The sequence below is a fragment of the Ictidomys tridecemlineatus genome, chromosome 1 (assembly GCF_052094955.1).
Source record: "Ictidomys tridecemlineatus isolate mIctTri1 chromosome 1, mIctTri1.hap1, whole genome shotgun sequence".
Lineage (NCBI taxonomy): Eukaryota > Metazoa > Chordata > Mammalia > Rodentia > Sciuridae > Ictidomys > Ictidomys tridecemlineatus.
The window spans coordinates 36,287,799-36,314,091 of record NC_135477.1 but is presented as its reverse complement, the minus strand read 5'-3'; the positions used below and the strand labels follow the sequence as shown (position 1 = coordinate 36,314,091).

At 39.5% G+C, this 26,293-nt stretch overlaps 1 protein-coding gene across 2 annotated transcripts in view; it reads right to left on the bottom strand.

Moving 5' to 3' along the window:
* Positions 1-22,691, bottom strand: part of LOC101960702 (lysosomal acid lipase/cholesteryl ester hydrolase) — a 33,612-nt gene extending 10,921 nt beyond the window's left edge. For both annotated transcript variants that reach the window (XM_005333750.5, XM_040272291.2), the window contains exons 1-6: positions 22,533-22,691; positions 19,539-19,650; positions 18,117-18,234; positions 7,373-7,571; positions 5,266-5,375; positions 3,393-3,529 (exon numbers count right to left, since the gene is read on the bottom strand). In XM_005333750.5, the coding sequence (XP_005333807.1) occupies positions 3,393-3,529; positions 5,266-5,375; positions 7,373-7,571; positions 18,117-18,234; positions 19,539-19,643 (669 nt within the window). In that variant the 5' untranslated portion in view covers positions 19,644-19,650; positions 22,533-22,691. The remainder of the gene's footprint in view (positions 1-3,392; positions 3,530-5,265; positions 5,376-7,372; positions 7,572-18,116; positions 18,235-19,538; positions 19,651-22,532) is intronic.
* Positions 22,692-26,293: the final 3,602 nt, after the last annotated feature.

Sequence of the window (26,293 nt, the reverse complement as noted above, 5' to 3'; positions counted from 1 at the left end):
TCAAAGAGAAAGGAATCATTAGAATAACTTATAAATATTATAACTTAAATAGTGACAAATCCTCTAATCAATTGTCTCCAAAGGTCACCGAATCTGTACAAATTCCAACAGAGCAGTCATGACATTCTCAAGGCAGATCTTCATATACAGAAAACAGGAAACAGGAAAAAGATCTTCCTTATATTGAACTGGAATCTGTGTGTGCCAGTTGGAGAAGCTCATAGGAATGGGAAACTCATATGCCTCCAGAGGCGATTTTAAGGGTTGAATTATGTTTCCCTAAAGGGCAGATGTTGAAGTCGTAATGGTCAGTATCTCAGAACGACCTTATTTGGAGAAAGGGTCTTGATAGAGGAGTCGAGTTAAAATGAGGTTGTTAAGGTAGGCCTGAATGCAATATGACTGGTGTTCTTTACAGAAAGGGGCAATCTGGACACAGACAGAGGTAGACATGCACGCAGAGAAAATGCCAAATGGAGACAGAAGCAGAAATTGGGATGCTGCTTCTTCAAGCCAAGGAATGCTAAGGATGGCCAGCAAATTAACACTAGAGGAGGCCCAGAACAGATTCATCCTCATAGACCTAGCAACGGAGTACAGGCAATGCATGCCAATACAAGTGAGGGAAACTGTCAATGAAAAAGGGCCTGAGAGTTGAAGAGTAGGGAATGTTGAGGACTGTGGAGCACTTAGGCTCAACCTCCCTGCTACTTGTAGCCACTACTTTTTCTGACTTTTCACTAATCCATAGGGGAGTGTGGAGAACAGCTTCCTTTTTTCATCCCCTTTAAAAAAAAAAAAGAATCAGTTATCAAGATTGCTATGTGAATATCTCACTAATTTAAATTTATAACATTTTATGGGGCCATATTCAACTCTTCTTCTAGCAAATTTGATCAAGGATTGACAGCCTATGATCTGTCAAGTTAGTCTTCTATAAGATAACCAATATGTGAAGACAGGTATCAGGTCTTTGTGAATATTCCCCTTCTCCAGACTAACGACATAGGAATTAACTGGGGGGGTAACAAGAAGTAAACACCACATATAGAGACTTCACTGTCATGAGGTGTGAAATGCCATAATTTTTTAAACTCCTGGCTTTAAGTCCACATAATGGTCACATGCAACAATTGCACATATTTTTGAAAGTCTCTACTAATCATAAGTTAACAGGGTGATTCATCACTGACCTAAATCATACAAACCCAGCTTTCCTTTTAATTGACAAAGGACCAGGCACTTCAGAAGTATAATCTAAATAATACTGTGGCAGACTTCACTGAAAATTATATGCCTACAGGAAGTATATGCAGATAAAGAAAAAAAAATGTTCCTTTATACATTTGTAGACCTGCTTGTATCAATTTGATATCTTTATAATTTATCCTTTATATTTGATAAAGGATTACTCTACTTTCATGAAAGCAACTTGTATTTTTCAGAACAGCTAATTCATAGGTTTTATTCAAAGGTTTTTGTATATCTATTCATTCATTTTTTACTCTCTCAGTATAATATAAAGCAGTACTGTTTAAAACAGTGGTTATTAGACCATTTAGCTTGCATCAGGAATCATAGAAGGTGTTTATAAAAATAGTGAACCCTGAGTCCTGCTCCAGATTTTACAAAACACCATCTCCAAGGTGAGATGGGGGTTACAAAGGGGAATGAGTTTGTATTTTCACAAAATTACTAAATCATAATCTCCAAAGATTAAATTAAATTAAAAACATATACTCCTATGACACGGCAATTTCATTTCTCCAAATTCACTCTGTGGATGTTCCCAAGAAACGGCAAAAAGATTTGACAATAGCAAATTACGTCTACCACGGAAGTCCAGCAAAATAAACAGTTCCCTTTAATCCAAAACATATTATGCAGCAGTTAAAAAGAAAGTGATTTAACATAATAGCTCTCCAAGGGGGGAACATATTACATGCAGAACAATCTATATAGTTGGATACCATTTACCTTAAAACAGCCATATATCTCTCTTGGCACATCTCTTATGTGTACAACTTTACATGTGAAGTCTATAGGACAAGGCCTTCAGAGAGGATTTTACTTAATTCTGAGGAAGGCACATGGAGAAGGTTTAGTAATTGAGGAGCTCTTTACATGTAACTTCTGAACTGCTTTTAAAGAAAATCAAAGCTTCAACTACCCAAGGCACTAAATGCAAATTTGGTCAGGGGGGCAGCATCTCATCTGCATAATCATGATGCAGTGTTAGTATTGGGTTTTGAGATCAGAATATAGCCTGTATTCCCTGTGAAAGTCTTAAATGGCCTGTGAGCTATGTTACAATAGATTTTAAGTACAGTCATGTGTCACTTAACAATACGTCCTGAGAACTGTGCCATCGGGCAGTTTTGTTTTTTTGTTTTTTTTCATGGACACAGTTTTTAATATGACACAAGTTCTTTCTTTTAAATTTGTTTTAATTAGTTACACATGACAGTACAATGATCTTGACATATCATACATTTGAATCAGATGGGATATAATTTCTCATTTTTCTGAGTGTACAGGTTGCAGAATCACATTGGTCATAAAGTCACGTATATACCCACAGCAATAATAATGTCTATTTTATTCTGCTGTCCTTCCTATCCCCCCCCTCCCCTCCCCTCTCCTCCCATCACATCTCTCTACCCAATCTAATATGACACTTCTTTTTTTTTCCCCTCACATCGTCATACCTGAATTCTGTATAACAAAGGAGGTCTCCTTCCCTCTTCCATTCAATTCCCCTTCTCCCTCCCCTTCCCTCCCATCTCTCTTCCCTATCTAGAGGTAATTTTCTTCTCATGCTCTTCCTCTCTACCCCATTTTGAGTCACCTCCCTTATATCAGAAAAGACATTCAGCATTTGTTTTTTTGGGATTGGCTAACTTCACTTAGCATAATCTGCTCTAATGCCATCCATTTCCCTGCAAATGCCATGATCTTGTTATTTTTTAGTGCTGAGTAATATTCCATTGTGTATAAATGCCACATTTTTTTTTTTTATTCATTCATCCATCTAGGTTGGCTCCACAGTTCAGCTATTGTGAATTGTGCTGCTATAAACACTGATGTGGGATGTGGCTGTGTCCCTGTAGTATGACGTTTTTTAGGTCTTTTGAGTATAGTCATCGGGCAGTTTTCGTCACTGCAAAAATGTCATCAAGTGTACCTACCTAGGGCTTGCTAATCTGCTAACCAGGAGCACAGTCAATGACATACCTCCCTGGGCTCCCCTTCCTGGGAGGTAGGGGTGAAGGGAGAGAGAAAAGCCCACTTCTCAAATAACAAGCACAGAGGAGGGTGGCACACACGGCCCCTCCAGGGGCAGCATTCTTCAACTCTGAAGAGGAAATCTGTGGGGGAGGGGGCCCAATTACCTTAAAGAGAACATCTGGCAATTTTCCTAATAAGGTTAGAGGGCTCTCACAGAAATGAGTTAAGACCACAGGAGCCAATGCAAAAAACACTTTAATCCTTTTGGCCAGTTCAGGGTTCTGTGAAAATGCTATAAAACCTGTTGGAACAAAAGGAAGAGAGGAAGTTTACCTTCTGGGACTTCCTTCTCAGGAAAGACAAGAAGGATTCACGGGGCCCCTGCAAGCAAGTCTGCCCTCAGGAGGCAAAAAGCCTTTGTGTGGTCAGGGCTGAATTCCATTAAACTAGAAATACAGCATTTTTAAGTGCTTGTTTCAAATCTCAACCTGGACATGCATGGGAAGAAATCCAGGCTAGAAGAATGGACGATCTTCCCTCTCCCTTTAAACATATGAACTAGAAGACTATTTGTACGGTTCCATCCGCCACCTCCATTCCCCACCACCTCCCTCCATCCCCAATTCACAGCCACATTAAAGACACGGAGGGTGACTCGAAAGGAGCACAAACATCTAGATTTCCTTAGTTTTAAGATATCTTTTAGCGCTGTCTCAGGTCACCTCTTGCCACTTGGCCCCCAAATGTCACTTTAGAAAATAGCACAGGGTACTGGGGCTGGGGATGTGGCTCAAGCGGTAGCGCGCTCGCCTGGCATGCGTGAGGCCTGGGTTCAATCCTCAGCACTACATACCAACAAAGATGTTGTGTCCACCGAAAACTAAAAAATAAATATTAAAAAATTCTCTCTCTCTCTCTCTAAAAAAAGAACAAGAAAATAGCAGGGCACAGGATATAAGTAAATTAGTCATAAAAGTAGAAATAAAACAAAGAATGTGAAGCTCCATTTTTCTGAGAGTGAGATGACTGAACCATATACAGTGACATGTTAAAAGTATTCATACCTTCCAAATAGTAATTCTCCTCCCAGGAGTGTATCCTAAGGAGACCATGTGATGTGAACACAAAGGTATTAGTCACAGTGCACACTAAAAGGGACAACTAAATAAATTATGGGATAGGACCTTAGGCCCTTATTAGGGAAATTAACCTGTTACAATTATGGGTAATCTGTATCTTCTTTCAACTTTGTAAAATTTTTAATTTTTCTTTATAATAAATCTTATTACTTTTAGAGTCAGCATAAATAAAAGATGCATATGGCTTTTAAAACTGCTTATTTCTGAAGTATATCCTGTCACCCTTGTAGGTAGTTATATTCCTTATTTATTTATTTATTTATCTATCTATTTACATATTTATGCAGTGCTGGGGGCTGAGCACAGGGCCTTGCACATGCTAGGGAACCTCTCTATCACTGAGCTAGCCCCCAGCCCTTCAATTAACTTTAAAAGTTAGCATATTTTCTTGATTACTTTTTGAAGTCTCTAACCTTAGGAAACTTTCTTTTTCCTACCCTTTCACATTCTATATTGCTTAACATAATAGGATGTGGCTTGCATTAATTTTTTTTATTTTAACAGATTAATATACTATATTTGGTGATTTATATTAAAGTCTGAATTTCCATAGAATATTACCCAAATCCCTTGCCCTATTCATGATTTCTGCTTGGCATTAAAAAAAAAAAAAAAAAAAAAAAACAAGTGCATTTAAACCAACATTACTTTTATATTTATTGTTATTATTATAAATATAATTTATATATTTATTATAAATATAATTGATATATTTATTATGATATAATAAATAAACATGACAAATATATTTTTAATATTTATTATAATTATATTTATTACTTTTATATTTATTATTATATTACTTTTATATTTCATGTTTAAAAACAAACATAAATATGTAAATGTAAATGTCTTATAATAAAGATATATCCATTTCTAATCTTTATTATATACATACCCATTGTGGTGCCTTGAGAATGACCCACATAATACACACTTTCTTGGCCGGTTTTATTCAGAATGAAGTTAATTGAAGCTGGTAGGTCATATTTTGCCATCTCATCGAAACTATAATCCAAAATAGAAATTCTTACATTGAAAAAGTACATAAAATAGATCAGCACCCAAGTAAACATGAAGTTTGAGGAAATATCACAAACTGAATACAGCTAGGTAAACAAGCACTGAGTTCAGGAAACTGACCATCACCAGGACCACAGAGCCCCCTTGGACTCCCCTCCATTAGTGCCTCCAAAGATTACTATTATCCTAATATTTCACAACACTGCCGGGATTTGTTCATGGCTAAAACACTCAGGGGTCACTCCAGGGGAACTGGGCTAACTGGGCTGCGCGAAATAACCACACAAGAGACAGAAATACCTTTTTCTTTGGGGTTGCTGTGACGGCTCCTCTGACCTTAAGGGTCCGCAGAAAGAGAGAGAGAGCGCGAGAGAACACATACACACACACACACACACACACACACACACACACACAAAAGTGCTGACCCCTTTTATTGAGGAGAAGCTATTCAAATGAGGCAAGGGGTCAGGTTTCAGGGGGCTGAGTCTATCTTCATGATGTCTGCTGTCAGTAGGCAGGCTATACCTAAGGGCACAGTAAGATAAGGGGACACACAAAAGGGTGTTTCCATGGAACATTCTATCCTAAACAGGGCAAGGGGTAATATTACAAAGGAACAGGTGAGCATAGCTACACCCATGGGGCTGTAAGAAGGCACACTCCCTTGAACCAAGAAGGGCAGGGCATCTAGCGGCATTTGCAGCCTGAAGCCTCAATCACCCAGCCAGGGAGTGGCTCAGTCATGTACAAGATTGGTCTCCCACACACCACAAGTTTGTTGCACCCATTGTAGACTTTTTCTAAACATGAGATTATGTCGTATTTACTCTTCTGTAGCTGGCTTCATCCACATTGGTGCCTAGAGTTTCATTTATTTAATCTTATCCTATTATGTTAGTATACCACACTCTATTTGTTCAGTCATTCCATTCACTACTGATGACATGCATGCAAGTAGTTTTCAATTTTTCACTATTACAAAAAGTATCACAATAAGCATATGTATATATAACTTTGGGTAAAAGCTCTCATTCTTATGTTTCATGTCCTTAAGGACGCTCCAGTTTTTGAAATGGAAAGCAAGTCTGAAGATATCCAGAGTGCAATCTTTCTCTTAACCTGATACATCAAGATATCCCTGAACCTGAAGATGAGGTATGTGTGTGTGCATGCATGTCAGGGATAGATGGGCCAACTGCTACCACAGACATAACAATGTGCCAGGCCCCGTGGAGGGTTCCTTCCTGGTATGCTCTCCTTTAAGCCCACAATAACTTTATGAGATAGGTATTTATTATCCCAATTTTACAAATAAGGAAGCAGTCATAGAGAGATCTTGCAACATACCCAGTGTCATACAGCAACTAATTAGTAGAGCTGGAAGTAAGAGAGAGAAGAGGAGGATTTCTGAAGACAGGAAACATCTGGGGTATGTGTTTATACAGAATAGAGAAAGGTTATGGGGAGACATTTACCCAGCAGTTCCCACACCACCAAGAATGCCAAAATAACTTCAGAATTCCTAAATGAATCAAATTCTTATTTATTTATCTATCTATCTGTTTGTTTGTTTATTTATTTATTTAGGGGGGGGGGGCTTATACTAGAGATTGAACCCCAGGGCATTCAACCACTGAGCCCCATCCCCAGCCCTTTTTTTTGTATTTTATTTGGAGACAGGGTCTCATTGAGTTGTTTAGTACCTTATTTTTGCTGAGGCTGGCTTTGAACTCGAGATCCTCCTGCCTCAGCCTCCTGAGCCATGAACTGAATGCTTAACATAATCATTTACTTATACTTTACCTTACTGCTACTTATTAAATTCCTGGCAAGGTCTAAAACCTTTCAAGAGACATCAGTGTTCCCTCTCATACAATTTCAGAGTTACTCATCTATCAGGCTCTTCTGCTGAGTTTCCTGTGCATTTTCTATAAGAACCTGAAGGGAAGAGACCCACGTCAAAATCAACTCAAACATACCTGAAGGCCCAGAATTCATCCTGAGATGGTGAAAGAGTCTTGTGTTTCCGAGACCAGGTGTTTCCCCTGCTGTTCCCCATCCACACGTCAAAACCAGCATCAGCAAGAATGAAGCCCAGGCTGTTGTCAGCAAGGTTTGTGATCCAATTACTGGCTTCTGCCAGCAAGCCATGCTGCAGAAACACAACTGGTTTTGGACCTGAAAGACATTCATTTTTAAGAAGTAGTAGCCCCAACTTCAAAACAAACACAATACCTTGCCAAACAGGTAATTGCTGAAAGATCCCAAATCAAATAAAGAAATTAAAACACTGAAGTATTAATGTACTCTTATATAACATTAATAAGGATTTAAAAAAATATATAGGGCTGACAAGGTAGCAGCAAAAGGGACTATTTCTCGAAAGTCTGGTAACAAAGCACACTGACTTAATTATCAAAGAGAATTTGAATACATTTTTAGGAACATACAAAATGTTTCTACAGTTTGCTGCAGTAATTTATGTTTCTCACAATGATAGCTAACAAAATAAAGCAAGAGAAAAAAAAATCACACTGTCAACAATGAGATACCACTGTACACCTATTAGAATGGCCAAGATCTGAAAACCCTGATAATACCAATTGCTGGTACAAATGTGGAGGAACAAGAACTCTCATCATTGCTGGTAGAAATGTAAAATGGTACAACCACATGGGAAATGAGTTTGGCAGTGTATTACAAAAGCTAAATATAACTTACTATACAATTCGTTTTTAAAAAATATTTTTTTTTAGTTGGACATGGACACAATACCTTCATTTTATTTACTTAATTTTTATGTGGTGCTGAGGATTGAACTGAGTGCCTCACATGTGCTAGGCAAGCACTCTGCCACTGAGCCACAACCCCAGCCCTTACCTTGCAACTCTGCAGTCATGGTTCTTGGGATTTTACCCAAGGGATCTGAAAACTTATTTCCACCCAAAATTCTGCACGTGGATGTTTACAGTAGCTTTATTCATAGTTGCTAAAATTTGAAAGTCACCAAGATGTCCTTCAGTAAGCAGATGCAAACGTGTTGTATATGGACAGTGAAATCTTAACCATTCCTAAAAGGAAATGAACTCTGTCACCCCAGTGGCTCCAGAGGCTGAGGCCAGGGATCCGGAATTCAAAGCCAGCCTCAGCAACTCAACAAGGTCATAAGCAATTCTCTAAATAAAATACAAAAAAGGCCTGGAGATGTGGCTCACAAGTGTTGGGGGAGGGAAGTGAGGGATGAATAAGCAGAACAAAGAATTGGGGGAACAGTGAAACTCTGAATAATACTATAGTAGTAGATAAATGTCATTATACATTTGTCCAGCCCCTTGGAATGTACAACTCCAAGAGAGCACCTAATGTAAACTATGGACTTTGGGTAATAACGATGCAACAATATAGGCTCATCAACTGTAACAAATATTCAATTGGGGGATATTCATAAAAAGGCAGGCTAGGCATGTATGGGAGCAGGAGGCAATGGGAAGTCTCTGAATATTGCTGTTTATAATAATTTTGTTCATAGTTTCCAAAATTTGGAAGTAACCAAATGTCCTTGGTTATAGCATTCTACTACTTAATTTTGTGGTGAACCTAAAACTTTTCTAAAACTATTAAAAAATCCAATACAAAATTTTTTTAAGTAAAATGAATAAAAGAGTTAAGTAGGAAAAAAACACATGCATATCAATTCATAAATGTGGGCTCATATGAATTTATTTTCTACTTATTGGTAACTGAGCCAGCACAGTCTTGGGAGCAAAAGAAACCTGACTTCAACCCGTTTATGGTGCTGAAACCATTCAGTCACTCCTCATACAAAGTTTTTTTCATCACCAACCATGTACTAGCACTGGGGACACAGCAGAGAATAAAAGAGGAGGGGGGAAAACAGCAACCTCACAGAATTGATTGTGAATTTTAGAATCAAACAAACCTGGGTTCAAATCTGTCCTTTCCCAGTTCTAATGTGGTACATTAGGCAAGGTATTTAAACGTTCCTTGAAACTTAGGTCATTCCTGCCAACTGGAAATGTTAATATGTACCTTGTAGGGAGTAATGAGATGTAGATATTATATGAGAAGTTCTTAGCAAAGTGTCTGACACACAGTAAAGAGTTCAAATACATCAGTTCATATTACTAATCTGCTTAACCAGTCTATGTTCCATAAATAATTAACAGGAATAAATGAGGTCATTGTCAAGCACAGGGACTGACACAGAGGTCAAAATGAACAAATGGGAGCTCCCTTTGCTTCTGCTCATCTTTTATAACAGTGAATCACTGGAGATAAGCTAATTGTCAAGCAGTTGAATAATTAATTGCAATCCACATGGTGCAATCATTAAGCCATCAACAATGACAGGGTGACAGGGACTGTGATGGCACAGAGAAGCTTATAACAACATTAAAAGAAAAAAAAAGACAAGATATAAAAAAGATACAAAATTACAGACTAACTACAGCAATGCAAAAATTATATAGGTCTATGAGAAGGAGTTTAAAATGTCAAGGAAAAATAGGAAGGATGATTCGTAAGGATGACAAGACTGAAAGTGACTTGGCACATTTTTACTTCTGCTCATGTCTTAATATATATTGTGGTTCCTGGGTGTCTACTGCATATTGGATCCAGGACTCCTTGGGCAGATGCCAAAAACTGTGGACATTTAAGTCCCTTATATACAATAGCACAGGGTACACATATATCTTCCCATACACTTTAAATTAGCTCTAGATAAGTTATAATACCTAATGCAATGTAAATATTTTGTAAATAGTTGTTTCGTTGTATTGTTTAGGGAATAATGAAAAATAATTGTGTTAAGTATAGACACAATCTTTGTTTGGCTGAATCCAGGATGCAAACCCTACAAATATGGAAGGCCAACAGTATTTGGCAATTAATAAATTATTTTTAAATGATAGTTCCTTTGATATAAGGTGGTCTTGGCAGTCAGCTCCAGGAAGCATTGTTCACATCCATGACAACATCAACGGCATGCCCTGGATCTGTGATAGCACAGGGGTGCTACTCCCCCGTGTAGTTAAAATGATAGGACTCCAAACTAACATTCCAAATGACTCCTAAGATTTACTAATCACAAAATTGCAGGCCTCTGCACTCTCAGGTCCGCACATCTGACATTCTTCCTGGGTGAAGACAATAGAAAGCAAATAAAACAGTTGCTTTATTTCTTTCTTTCCCTTTAAACGTTCATCTTAATGCTACATTAATAAGATGAAGTTTGCTATGAAAGTTCTATCCTCAAAGCACTGTGGTGGACACGGAATCTTATGGGCAGGCTCCCTGCCTTCAGTGAGGAAGACCCAAATCCAGTGTAGGGAAGAGAGAGAGAGAGAGAGAGAGAGAGAGAGAGAGAGAGGGGAGAAAGAAGGTATTTTGAAATTACGAACTTCTAAATAAGTGACAATAACAATCACAAAAATTCACTCATCATTAAAGTGAGGAGAGCTGGGGCCAGTGATTTCAACATGGTTACCTAAGCAGCACCAGGGTGCCTAAGAGAAGCAGCACGCTAGTGATTCATCACAGTGCTGCTCATTTGATGAGGCTGTGACATGGATGGAAGTAAGGATTACGTGGACTCTGAAACTGAGTGTGGTCCCACAGGAGGAAGATGACCTGGTGAGTAGGGAAGTTCCTCTCCCCTCCAAGGCAATGACCTTCTCTGCCTTGACGCTGAGTCCTGATGGACTCCACTTCCCTCTAAAACATTTGTGAAAAAACAGCCTGGCCTGGGGAAGAACCCAGAACAAGGAGGAAGGAGGCCAAAGTTGAGGGTGTTAGCATGAATCAGCCCTTGGTCCTCACCAGCCATGAAACCCTAATAAGACTTCCTTAACTTCTCTGAAGTATGGGTATTCATGGAAAAGCTCAAGAAATAATAGTCCCTGATAATAAAAATACATAAATGAAGTAAACATCATTAGAACACAAGCACAGTGAGGAAAGATAAGATGAAGTGGAGATATAATCGTAATTACAGCAAGGGTCAATCATGTGTCATAAGTATTATCTTTATTTGCATTATCTCAGATAAGTCACTTTATATGCATTATCTCACATAAGTCACCTAACAGCTGAGTTGATATGAGTAGAATCATGGACCCCCCCAAAGATGGCCACATCCTAATTCCCCAAACATGAGAATATATTCCCTTAGAAGGCAAAAGGGATTTTGCAGATATGGTAAGGATCTTGAGATGGGGCTATCTCCATGTATTATCCAGGTAGGCCCCATGTAACCACAAGGATCCTTATCAAAGGGAGACAGGGCTGGAAGGAAAGAGGGATTGGAAGGTGCAGACTTCTGGCTTTGAAGATGGAGCAAGGGCCTAGGAGCCAAGGAATGCAGGCAGCCTCTGGAAGCTGGAGAAGGCAATGAAAACCCATCTTCCTCTGGAGGCTCCAGAAGAAACAGCACCCTGCCAATACCCTGACCTTTAGAACTGTAGACTAAAACAAACAAACAAAAACAAAAACCTGATACCAGGCACAGTGGCACATGGCTGAAGTCCCAGTTACTCAGGAGGGGATTTCAAGTTCATGACCAGCCTGGCCAAAAAATTAGCAAGAATCTCACAACTTAGGGAGACTCTGTCTCAAACTAAAAAATAAAAAAATAAAAAGGGCTGGGAAAGTAGCTCAATGGTAAAGCACACCAGCATTCAATCTCCACACTGGGGGCAGGGGTGGGGTGGGTGGGGTGGGGACTGTCGTTTTAAGCCACACTGTTAGTGGTAATTTGTTAAAGCAGTCACAGAACTCTAATGTAGTCAGCAACTAGCCCTTATCCTCATTTTTCATATGAGGACTCTGAGGCACAGTGCAGCTAAGGAAGCTGGCCACAGCCCCAGGGTCAGCAATAGGGGAGCCAGGATACCACAGAAAGCAGCAAGGCTCCCGTGCTTGACTTGCACCACTCACTGATCGACTCCTTGGGGAAGGTGAGGCTAGGAGGGATATGATTATTTTCAAGATTAATTTCAAGAATCCTTTTAGCCTTGCTTCCATCTACCTTAGAGTTCTTAAGTTCTAACATGCCCATGTATGGGTTTCAGAGAATCCCCAAACTCCTTTATGAAATTGCTTGCAGTATTTTATGGATATGCATTTATTCAGGGTCTACCCAGTGACTCCTAAACCTGGCTACTCATCAAACTTTCCTGGGGAGATTGTAAACCATTCAGTTCCCTGAGGTCCATCCCTAAGGTTCTCAAATAAGGCCCAGAATTCTACCTTTCAAGTTGATTTCTTGGGTGTGTCTGAGGAGCTAAGTCTTTGCCTTGCCCCAGGACCATAAGGCTCTCCCCAGCCTGACAGCCAAGGCTTACTGGTTCCCCCACCCCAGAGGGTCAGCCTAGCTCCTTGTTAATTTGAGAGAAGACTGCATATCTCACGAGAGAGAGCCTTCATTCTCTGCAATGGCAAGTTCTAGAAAAAAATGGCAACAAGAACTTTGGATAAGGTATACACACATTCCCACTACTTCATACTGAGTGATGCAAAATCAGTATTGTCCCTCATTTTATACTTCCCAGGATGGTCCATACCACTAAGCAATTCAGAAAAGTTTAACACCCAGCAAGATAGACCCTCAGACCAACCCCAATTCCCTGGACCAACCCCAAGTCCCTGGGCCACTCTGACAGGTATAAGATATGCCTAGAAGGCATGAGGCTCTTGATTAGTTCTCCAGCACCACAAAAAAAGTGGGGGAAGAATAGACTTTCATTAACCCAAAGTAAGGAGCTACTAAGTCACACAGCTAGTTAAGGTAGTAGAAGCAAAATTCAAGCCAAGGGCTGGCAGTTTTAATGTACTCATATTAATTTAATAAGTTTTTGCTGAGGGCCATTACCAAGTAGGAATGATGCATCGAAATTTCCTTGCCAAGCGTACCCCATGCTGCTTAGAGGACATTCGATGGGACATTGCATGCATGCTTTAATAAGGTGACCTTGCTCAAGGACCAAGGCGGACCCGGGTTTAGAGCTGATCAGGTTTGAGGAAGTAACCAGCTCCTTGAGTTTAAGGCGTTGCCAGTTTAAGATAATGGGTTTTAGGGAAGTTGGAGGTTGAAGATTATTGCTGGGATTAGGGTGTTCCTGCTGCTTGTTCCCGTTGAGTTCTCGGTGAGATTAAAATGGGATTTGGAGATAGCCTCGTGGAGTAGGTGAATTGTGCGGGCAGACGGCAGAACGGGATTGCCCCTGGACCTGTGTGGAGGCGGTGTGGAGGCGGTGTGAGAGCGGGAATAAAGAATTGCTGTTTGAACCTACGAAGCTGTGAGTGCCTCGTGATTCTGGTGCCAAGCCGAGACCTTGGCAAGTTTTAATGTACTCATACTTAACCATGAGGCAATATAGCTTCCCCAGTTTTATTCACCATAATAAACCCATAAATTATTTGGAGCTTAGAGGTAGGGAATCCTTAATCCAAATGTGGCCTAAAGCAATGATACTATGAAGTCTCAATACTTTGTTCTATCCAAACCCAGGAAGGCTGCAGGAGGGTTCATGCACAGATGAGGCCTTGGGTTGGACCAATTAACAAGCAAATTAGTCAGAAAAGACTTCAGCCTCCACGAGCTCATAGTCTATTAGGGAAGACAAAGATTATAGACTTTATTGATTGCCTATCTAAGTTGAGTTTATTGTCTTAACTAATATGAAAGAAACACAGAGAACTCAGAATATGTAGCCCAAGGGCTTGACTTGGTTTGAGCAGCTGGGGAAATCCTCCTGACAAGTGACATTTAGCACTTGGCCAGGAAGAAGAAGAGGGTTGGGGGAGGGAGGAGCATACAGTCTTCTGTTCTACCCTGACCCTCTGCTATTCCAGCTCCAACCTGGATATATGAGACAAACAGTGCAGCTGACACTGAGGTATATTTCCCCATTAGGCAAAAGATTTGAATTCACGTCCCTATCCAATGCATATCAGAGGCCCTGGCGAGCCTGGGCATGAGCTCAACTCTAGTCACCAAGCTCAGGCACTGATTAATGAACTCACATCTGTTCAATGCCCCTGCAGGCAAGGAATTACACACCAGATAATCAAGGCCTACATGTAGTTTATTAGAGAGTTTATTTTAAAAAAATGGATTCTTTAGGAGGGAAGAGTTTCTGCAAGGAAGGAAAAAATCCAGAAACCATCCAACATCCTAAAATAAACAAGCAAAGCAAAACACAGGGTGATGGCCTTCCCTTCCAAAAACTTAACTCATAAGCCATGCTGTGAATTTTCATGGATGACTCAAAAAGCTCAATGGACAACCCCTGAAGATTCTGCATAGGCCATAGTTGAGAGGCCTGTTCCTGCATGCTGCCGTAGTTATTCCAGATCCTTAGTGTCCAGAATGCCACTTTACCCACTGGGCCATCAGATACATAACTTCTCAGGGACACATGTGCCATTCTGGTGCTTTCTTTGATTGGCTGATTTCCCAATTATGAAATGAGTAACCCATGTCCCTGTTGCTGTTTAATGTATTTTATTTTTAATGCTCCAATTTAAAATAAACAATGCAGGAGTCTAATATTCCTTAATATTCGGTTGTAGCTGAATATCCAACCAGCATTTACTTGTTTTAGCCAAATAAAATACATATTATGACTATCATGGGATCAACTTGCTCAATACTGATTACACAAGGCTTCATTCTCAAATTAAGGAACTCTGAATTTGTAGTCAGACTGGAAGTAGTCAGATTATCCTTTGACCTCAGACAAATCTCTTTTACCCTTTGAGCCTGGCTGTCTCACTCTACAAAGTGAGGTTGCTGTCCTAGAACACAAAGGTCTAGATACGTTCAGATCTACCAGGGGAGTGTGTTAAAACCTCTAAATCAGAGCACCCAAGCAGAAATCTGAGATTTTTTTAGTCCCATGACTTTCTAAAATAGGCTGAGCAGATGGAAAATAGAATCACTTCCCCATAAATGATTAATTTCTGAATTTCAGTTCCTTTAAGGAATTAGCAAATAGAAAATAGTAGAAAACAACACACAAATACTCCAAGTAGCCAACCAAGGACCACCACCACATAGGATGGAGGTGAAAGTTACAGATAATAGCCAGGAAGAATATTAAGAAAGGTGTATGTCTTCACCCATTAGATCCCTGAAGATTGTTGCTTAGCAAAACACATAATTATAGTTGGGCTTTAAGTAACTTCATCCTATAAAGCCATGTAAGATAGATGAGAACAGGGTGAGGATATGCACACTACCAGAGGAGTCCACTATAACAGAATTGAAAGATGTTCACCATTTAGCTGAAAACTCATGTGCCACAAGGAATGGGGTCCCAAAAAATGAATAATGTTTTAACATATCTTGTAATTACTTGTAAATAGTACAGATGTATAGCATTATTCTGTGTATATTAAAAGCATTCATTTCTTAAATCATACTAAATTTCCACATTTCCATTTTGAAATTCTTTCTTTGCTTTAATATATGGGGACTGGAAAATGGAAGTCACTTGGGCCTCTCTTGGCTTCTGAATTTATTTAGGGGTGCCCAGTTAAATGGCAACAAGAACTTAAGGTGTGGTCAGGGAAAGCAAGAAAGTGATGAACTGATGGGATGCAGCATGGGTGGCTCAGAGAGGACCTGACAGCTGCTTGAGGATGGTCATGGAGAATGATTCTGCAGTTTCCAATCTAGGTCTCTGGAAGGGTAATGGTGCTATTAACAGGAAGTCAGAAGTCACATGCAATAGAAGAGTTCTGTTTGGGGTCTAAGACTTATTTATTTATTTATTTATTTAGTCTATTTTGCTTTTTAATGAACCAAAGAAACAACACTAGAAACACTGCTCTTGAATAGACATGAAAGACACTAAGAGCCTCTGCCCCATGTTTTGTCTGCCCTATGCAGTTCTTAGGAAGATCAACACTCCTTTAGAGAACTGAGTTCTTCGTCACAGATTTCCTTGAAAAGTTCCTTTTGAGTTTAGCTCACAGCAAGCGTGATATCCATGCCAGTGATCTTTTGCTGGGGATGGGGGACCTCATCAGAAAAGAGAAAGGAGATGGGGATCTAATGCTATGGCCACACTTAGCTTAGAGCACTTTCGGCTTATGTTCCCTATTCTGAAGACCAAAAATACCCACTTCCCCATCTACCAACACCCCTACCCCCACAAAAAAAAAAAAAGAGTAAAAAAATATAGCCCAGAGAACCAGAGGGTGATAACAATTAAATAGGAACTGTGAGATCATCCCTGTCAATCAACTGTTGTTACAGAGAGGTGAAGCACATGAGCAGTCAGGGGCAGACCTGACTCTGGCACTAAGATCACCTGACACTTCTTCCTTCCTTCCTATCAAGACTCATGTTTGCTTTATTTGTTTTCCAGGGCACCTCGCCTTCATCTGCAAGTGTGATGCATACACCTTGGGCAGAGAGTCTTGCGTGGATGGAAAGAAAAGCCAGGAGGTGGACACAGAAAAACAAGAGGAAATACATTCTCTCAGTGTGTTTTTGGTTTTGTTTTTTTAATATTTATTTTTTAGTTATTGGCGGAAACAACATCTTTGTTGGTATGTGGTGCTGAGGATCGAACCCGGGCCGCACGCATGCCAGGCGAACGCGCTACCGCTTGAGCCACATCCCCAGCCCCCTCTCAGTGTGTTTGACTGAAGTTTCTACAGTTTTTAACAATGACTTACGTTATATTTGTCAGATAATTTTAACAGGGAAAAAATCCATATATATTTTCTTTATATGGGATATGAATATTAGTATAGAGGATTGTTCTTTAAAAGGAAATAAAAAAGGGATGAAAACCAAGATCATATGCTCACTCTGGCATAAAATTTATGCTTTGTGTGTTCCAAGCAGAGGAAAATGAGAAGCCCCCACTGCAGTTCATCACTCGGTCTTTACCACATTTATAAAAAGAAAGCTTAATACCCTGTAGCAACAAACTCTAAAAATTTTTGAGAGTAAGAAATTGAATTTCAAAAGGAATATTACATTTATTCACAGTCACTTAAGCATTATTAAATACCTTATTCTAGCTAGAATTTATGGGAGGAAAAAAATAGGTAAATAATATTAGATTAAGAATAAACGGAGCACATAGAGATACAAAGCTCATGTTAACACAAAAGGCTTTTAAGTTTATTTTAACAATTTGGGAAGAAAATGAGGTAAAGAATGTGCCTCCCCACATAAAACTTCTGTCAAAGAAGAGATAGTTACCCAATTATCTTAATCTAAACCCTCATTTCTAAAGAAAATTTTTATAAACAGAAAATGTTAAACAGATTTCAGAAACATACATAAAAAATTAAGAAATGAGGAATGAGATAGGAGGGAGGTATTTCACTGTGTGTCTTTTTATTCTCTTTGATTTTTGAACTCTGCGAATTCATTCTACTCAATACTCAAAATATTTCATTAAATAAGATGCTTCCTTATAAGACAAATAAAGGAGACATTTCATTATATCCTCAAAGGACTTTGATCTGTGAACCTTTAAGCAAAATATGAAATTAGTTGAGTCGTCCTTACTTCTTTAAAAATCATTTTTTATGCCTTCAATAAATATGATACATTTAATACTTTGGCCTAAAACTCACCCAGTTAAATCTGAACTTGGTTACTGACACTAAAGCCAAATTCCAGCAATGTTATTACTTTTAAGAGCTCTTCTATCTCGCTTCAGAAAACACCCATACCTTTGTCAAAATGATTCTTCCTCCCATGAGGGATTCTGTAAAGGCACAGAATATACCCATCTTCTGTCTCAACAAGGTGTTCCTCAGCAGGGAATCCCCAGTAAGTGATGATTTCACTCTGGTAAGAGAAAGGACAAAGGGCATTCTATGGACAGAATCTGAGGCAATCCCCCACATTAACAGGCAAAGGAGAAGACAATACATCAACGACATATCCCAGGCTTTATTTAAGAAATCAATTGTTACCCACATATGAGTCTGCTCACTCTAAAGTCAAAATTCCATCATGAGAGTAAATTCTCATGGCCACAGGTGTTGGGCTCAGCTTCAGTTTCATCATTCTAGCATGTTCTCCACAAAGCTATCTAAATTTTACCATAGCTTTGGGTCTCATTGTTTCCATCCTGATTACAAGGTACAGATAAATACTCTTTGCCTTTCTTTTATAAATACACCAGCTAACATCTCCTTGTTTTAAGAGTTCTAATCCTAGGAAATACAGCATAAAACAATTAATCCAATTTTATCAATGAACTAAAAAATTACACTAGAGTATCAAGGTGCAGTAGGGGGAAAAAACTGAAAAAACAAGGAATTTTTAACTAAAAATTTTTAACTAAAATTATGATCAAATTCACTTTTCCATAAGGAAAGTTGCAAAGGGCATAGTAGTTTAATGGAATATAGATGAATTAACAGATTAATGTAATAAAAAGTACTTATTATCCTCTCTGCCATAAGTACTTGGAAGAATTTAATTTTATTATTCTTATGAGAAGGAATTTGTTAAAAGAAAGGGAAGTAAAAGAAAAGTATTGGGATAAGAACTTAACTTAACCTTGAGACCCTATTATCATAGGGCCATACTCTCTTGGTTACTATGAATTTTGCTCAGTCTCTAGGGTTACCTGATTCTCCAGTTTGATCACTGCATTTTCTATATTAAAGTTGCTGTTTACTTTAGCCTGTATTTTTCCAATATTTTATGCCAAAATGAGGCTTTTCCAGATTTGATGGTTTCTTAAGATTAAAAACTTTGAAATGCATTAAATAATCAAAGGATTATTTTTGCTTATTTCTTCTAATAAATTTTTTTCAGATACTTTGACTTTTGTATTTAAGTATGTTCCCTGAACATTCTATACAATGATCTTTTTTTCAATATATTCTAAAACTAGCACTCAGAAATTATGTTCTTGCAATAGGTGCTGTGAAACTTTCAACAGTCATTAGGTTCAATAACTAAATATTACCTGTTGGAAACAGTCTAGCAAACAGAATCTAAGATTCAGAGAAAAATATAATGAGTTATAAAGACATTACAGTTGTGGTCTCATGTCGTTGTGTTCTCGTAACTGGATTTAAAGAAATAACAGTTACCATAAGTCGCATTGAAAAAGCATGTGACTTTGAGAAACTTACTATATTCATGTTTACTTCAGGATCCACAGCTGCCACCTTCCCTCTGGGCCCCTCGGAATGCAGGATCCCAAGGACGAAACAGGCCACCAACCACAAAAACTGCATTTTCACTCTGTATTTTTAAAAAATTAATTGTTACTTGCCCCAATTTTACTACACAAAAGTGCGGTGGTAGATCAAGGTTCCAACAGAACATTCTGAACCAGGTTTAGGGCAAGTAAAAGATAAATATGAGGCAAATGACTGTAGCTGTATCTGGAAGGAGAAAGGGTGACATCTTTTTAACAAAAAACAAAAACAAAAACACAGGGCTCAGTGGTGGAGCACTTGCCTGGCGCGTGTGGTGTGCTGGGTTTGATTCTCAGCACCGCAAATAAATAAAAAATAAAAATAAAGATCCACTGACAACTAAAAAATATATTTAAAAAAACAAATAAACAACAACAAAAAAACCCTTCCAGCATGTCATCCCCAGATAACATGTGGCCTTTGGAACCCAGCACAGTCACTTGCCTCCTCACCACAAAGTTAAATTGTTCCTAGAGAGAGAGATAGCAAGAGACAGAACTTAGAAGCAGACAGGATGAGAAAAAGGGTGTGCCATGAAAATTCTGGAAACTATTAATTTTCCACCTTTTTCTGTCTGTGATTTAAATGTTTTTAAGTTTGGTCACCATTAGCTCTTGCCTCCCATTATCTATTCACTTCTGTTCTTGCCCCCAAATTATGTTAGGATTCAAATTTGTCATTCAAGAGAGAAAAAGTGAAAATGAAAGACAAGAGAGTCTTCAGAGAACAAAGGAATGAGCCAGGTCCTCTTTTTCCTGAAACTCTGCAACCATCAACAAAGCTCATCCTAGTTTCTGACTCAAAATGACAGCATAGCAAAGACTAGGGGGTGGTAAAGGTGAAGGGATTGATTCTCCTAAGGATTCCCCAATGGTTAGAGGAAATGTTGGGACTTGGCCCAGGTTTCCTACATTTTTTAAAAATAAATACAATCACTTACAAAGACCTACACGCAGATTCCCATACAAAAACTTGTACATAAATGTTTACAGCAGCTTTGTGTGTTAGTAGCCCCAAACTAGAAAAACATAAATGTTCCAAATGGATAAACAAATTATGGAATATGAATACTACTTAACAATATAAAGGAATAAATACACAAAAATGTGGCCAAAATAATTATGCTATATAAAAAAGAGCCCGAAAAAGAAAAAGACAGAGAGAAAATAAATATTGTTTGATACCATATATATAAATTTTGGAAAATAAAATCTAATCTGTACTGAAAGAAAGCAGATCAGTACCTGGGGAGAACAGGGGCAGGAGGGAGGGATTTTTACCAAGAGAGTACACAAGGAACATTTTAGATCCCATTTATTGATGAGATCACAGGTAAATGCCTTTGTGAAAACTAAAAACTCTACAATTTAAATATGCCCTGCTATTGTGTGTCAATAATACCTCAAAAGACTTGTGTTTAAATCAAATATTCCACAAGTCTTAAGAAATTGGTTCTTAGGAGATTGCAAAAGTGAATTGATTCCCTTCTGCTGATGCAATTCCTCCTAGAGTTATTTTTCTGAGCAATAGGGAACCATGAAATTCTAGGAAGGAATGTTACATCTTGAGTCTACATTGACACACAAGCCCACTGCTTTTAATTACAAGTGTATCTTTCTTTATGCAGTTAGGAAGGGCTGTTAATCCCGGGGCTACCTTTTATCATAAATATGACCTCCCCATTCCATTACAACTACACAATAAGGAGTAGAATGAAAAGAAGGGGGAAAAAGTATTACCAGAATTTAAAATAAAGAAGATTTCTGGCAGCAGCTGCTGTCCACATAGCATCTTTTCTAAAGAATCTGGACCAGCAGAACAGGGGACATTCCATACGGTGACAGCTGAAGTTTATTCCAATGAGTGTCTTCCAGTTACTTTTCTTCCCACCACAACACTTAATTTCTCAACATTCTAAATGAGCAATTATAATCAAGGAAGAGATTGTTTGAGTTCAAAGAGGAAAAAAAAATAAACAAACAAAAAACCCTCTAGATTGAACTCAGGGTGCTACTCTGGGCTCCTAGCACCTTTATCTCAGTTCCTTTTACTTTGTAATAATCAGTTAATTGCTGGCTAGCCCGCCTTCATTTCACCCCAGGCAAGAGGGCAGAGATTAAAGTTGATTTATCTTTGTATCCCCAGGACTCAAGCCAAATGTCAAGCACATATTCTAGGCACAATATAGGTTTTGAATGATGGCATGTGGCGGTCCAACGGTTCACGGCAAAAGAAAAGACCCCAATACAACTTGTCATTTACTTCTCTAGTAAGAGCAGCAACACAATAACTGCTAAGCTGTTGCAGTGTGTCAGACCTTAAACGGAGCTTTGGCTGCCTCGCCAGTTAACAAGCCCATGGCAGTACCCTTAAGTCCACTTTTCAGGAAACTTCGGGTCACACCGGCATAGGAAACAAAGTGCCCATTGGTCAAACAGCAGTATCGCTGGAATTTTAACCAGGACTGATGCTCAAGTCTGCTTTTGACCACTCAATTGGCTAACAAATCGAGAGACATAGGGCAGGCTACCTGGGGGAGATAAGGGGAGGGAAGGAGGGCTGGCCATCAGGCATTTCAGCTGTCTCTGCAGAATAGGGGACCTGGGCAAATTCTCTGACCGGAGACCCCAGCCTGTGCAGGAAATTGGAGCGAGCCCAAGAACCAGTGAGCCACTCCGGAAAGCCCCTAATTCAGAGTGCTGGGGGGGGGGGCGGGGATGCCTCTGGTCACCCGCCGCAGAAAAGGAACCCGCAGACATCTCAGGTTAAGATGCACCGAGAGCCGAACAGGGAGACCCAGGCGCGCGGGGACACAGTACCCGGGGCCGTTGAACCCCGTCTCCAGGCCCGTGGACGCAGGCAGCCGCCAACCCCCACGTGGACCCGCAATCGCACACACCCCGCACAGCTGGGGTCGGCACTCACCCGGTGCGGTCGTCCCGGGCCGCTGTTCCTGGTCGCAGGGTCTGCTTGCAGGCGCCGGGGACAAGGCGGCCCTGGTGGGAAGGCGGGTACCCGCTCAGGCTATTAGCACAGCCAACCAGAGCCGCCAGTCACCGGGAAGTGCCCCGGCGACTCCGCCCTAGCCCTGGCGGGTCGCTTCCGAGCGGCCGAGGAGCCTGGCCCCAGAGGAGCATGCGCGGTGGGAGGTGGAGCAGAAGGGGCGGCCGCGTGTGGGTGGCCAGGCCCCACCGCATCCCCAGCTCTACCCGCGGGCTGTGCCAAAGTTCCCACCTATATCTTAATAGGAAGAAACACCATGAATACATAACTATATAATGTATGAGGTGGTGGTAAGTGCCATGAAGAATAATAAAATAAGGTAAAGAGATAATAATTTTAAAAGATGCTATATGCAGTAATAAGGGACTCTGATTAAGTGACATCGGAGAACAGACCGGAAAGAATATGTTGGGAGTCACGTGATGATGGGGACAGAACACTCTGGGATGGAGTACATGAACTCTATAAATAAAAACAAATCATACACTCCACATTAGCTCAGATTACCAAGTAGTCTTTCTGTACATCTTATTTTTATTATTATTAAAGATGTTTTTAAAAGAGGAAGAAAATGATGTGCACATATTGTGGCTTAAACAAGGGTGGTGATGGCAGTGGAGGTGAAGAGAGATGCTCAACCCTAGTATGTTCATAAAGTCAAGCCAACAGGATTGCTAGTGGATTGGGTAGCAATTGGTATGAGAAAAAGAAAAGTGCCAAAGATGGCTCTACTACAATTAGTAATGTAGGGTGCCATAAATTAAAATGGACACAATGAAAGAAGCGCAGCTTGAGAATGAATTCAAGAGTTTGTTTCAGATGTGTTGATTTTGAGATGCCTGTTAGAGAACTCTACCAGCTGAAGCCACAGCAGAAAAAGAAATCACTTGAGGCTTTCCAAGCACAGAAAATGGTTACATAGGTAATGGAATGGCTGGGAAGCCAGAGTTTGGGCAGGCATTGCAAAGATTATTAGCAACAGTGGAAGGACTAGGGTAAGGAGATACTGTCATTAGAAACCAAAGGTTGGGCTGCTGCCTCTGCCAGATGCACTACTCAAGGACAAAAGAGGGAAGCCAGAAATACCATGCTTTCCTTTCCTTCTACCCACCAATCTCCCACTAGTCTTTCCTAGAGAGCAAATACAGCTTAAAGCTGACTGCTGCAAGAGTGTAAGAAGTGCAGCCAGGGGCTGGGATTGTGGTTTAGTGGCAGCGCACTTGCCTGACATATGTGAGGCACTGAGTTCAATTCTCAGCACCACATATAGTAAATAAATACATATCAACAACTAAAAAAAAAAAACTTGTTCTGTGATATTGAGCAAGGCTGTTGAAGAAGAAGAAGAAGGAGGAGGAGGAGGAGGAGGAGGAGGAGGAGGAGGGGAGGAGGAGGAAGAGGAGGGGAGGAAGAGGAGGAGAGGAGGAGGAAGAGGAGGGGAGGAAGAGGAGGAGGAGGACCAGTGAGGGTCAGACCCTTTCACCTTCAGAGACACAGAATAGAGCAGGGGAAGGAAAAAGAATGAGTCTGAGAAAAAAAAAAAGGCAAAGATCAGCAAAACATTCACATGGAGATGGTAAGTAGACACCAGGATATACAAGTCAGCATTCAAAGTCAAGTTCCAGTCAAGAGATATAATTTGGGAATATTCAGTTTAGAGACAAAATTTTAGGCCATGAGCTTAGATGAGTGCCCCTGTAAAATAAGTCTAAATAGCAAAATATGTACAGAGAAATTCAACAGAAGACAATTGGAGAATTGAGTGTCATACATGACACTAGGCAGAAAAAAAAAATTTCAAGGAAGAAAATAATCAGCCCAGGGAATTGTCAATGATAGCTTGAGTGAGTGAGCACTGAGAAATGAACATCAGATTAGCAACATTCCAAGAGTCAGACACTGCACTAAGCCCTTTACAAGGAGCGTCTCACTGAATCCTCAACAAGAGCTCCATAGCCCCATTTTACAGGTAAGGGAAAGAACCATTCACTTGAAAGGTGAATTTTTCTTGGGGGGTAAATCCCCAAGGAATCAGCCAGAATGGGAAAACCTTTTAACATACAAAGCCATTGACTCAGTATTGGAGCAAAATTTGTACTAGGTTAAAACAATTTGAAAATAAAAGTACTAGAATAAACCTCCATTTGATTTTCACCAAGATAATAAATGATTCTGAAACAATTAGATAGCCATGTGCAAAACCTCATATATTATAGAAAAGTCAACTCAAAATGGACCACACACATATATTTGAGAGCTAAAACTGTACCCCTTCCAGGAAAAAGAAAATAAAGAAATACATAGGGAATTTGGATTTTGTCCACAATTTCTTAAATACAACACAAAAGCACAACCATAAGAGAAAAAAAAATCTTCAAAATACAAAAAATGTACTTCAAAGGATACTTTATAGCTACAAGATACCACATTCTACCCACTAACATGGCAATAATAAAAAAGATACATAATAGCAAGAGTTGGTACCCATGAGTGGATATTTGAACCCTCACTGCTTATGGGAATGTAAAATGATGTGGCTATTTTGAGAAATAGCCTGGCAGTTCCTTAAAATGTTAAACAGAGAGCTGCTATATGATCCAGAAATTCCACTGAGAAATGAAACATTATGTGCACATAAAAACTTGTAAAAATATTCATGGGGGTATAACTCATAATAAAAAAGTCAAAACAACCTTATACCCATCAACTGAAGAATGGGTGGATAAGCTTTGATGTGTCAGTACAATGGAATATTATTCTGTAATTTTAAAAAATGAAGTCTGATGCAAGCTACATGGATGAACCTTGAAAACAGCATGCTGAATGAAAAAAAAAATCCAGACACGAAAGGCTACTACACCATTTATATGAAATGTCCACGCCAGGCAAATCTGTATACATGGAAAGTAGATTAGTAGTTGCCTAGGGATGGTGGAAGCAGGGGCAGAAAGTGGATTGATAGCTGAGTATGATGGTGCATGCCTGTAATCCCAGAGGCTTGGGAGGCTGAGACAGTAGAATCACAAGTTCAAAGCCAGCTTCAGGATCTTAGTGAAGCTTTAAGTAACTTAGTGAGACCCTGTCTCTAAATAAAATACAAAAAAGGGCTGGGGATGTGGCTCAGTGGTTAAGTGGCCCTGGATTCAATCCCCAATACCAAAAATAAAAATAAAAAAGATTGACAGCTAGAGAATGGAGGGCGTTCTTTTTGGGGGAATGAAATGTTCTAAAATTAATTGTGCCAATGGTTGTACAACTCTGTAAATTACACTGAATTGCTCACTTTTAATGAATGAACTGTATGGTATGTGGATTATATCTCAACATGCTGTTTTTTAAAAAAACTTATGATAATATGTACTCCTTACCATTTAATAGGACTTAAAGCTCAATCAAAAATGGTCAAGGACTGGTCTTCGTGGTGCACACCTGTAATCCCAGTTACTCAGGAAGTTGAGGCAGGAGGATCACAAGTTTGATGCCAGCCTGGGCAACTTAATGAGTCCCTGTCCCAAAATAAAATTTAAAAAGGATTGGGGATGGAGTTAAAAAAAACTGAGCACTTTACCAAAGAAGATACTGAAGATAATATTTATGAATAACAAACATGTGGAAATATGCTCAACATTGTTAATCATCAGGAAAGGCATCCCATCTCTAGGGGTTCAATAATTTTAGTGACT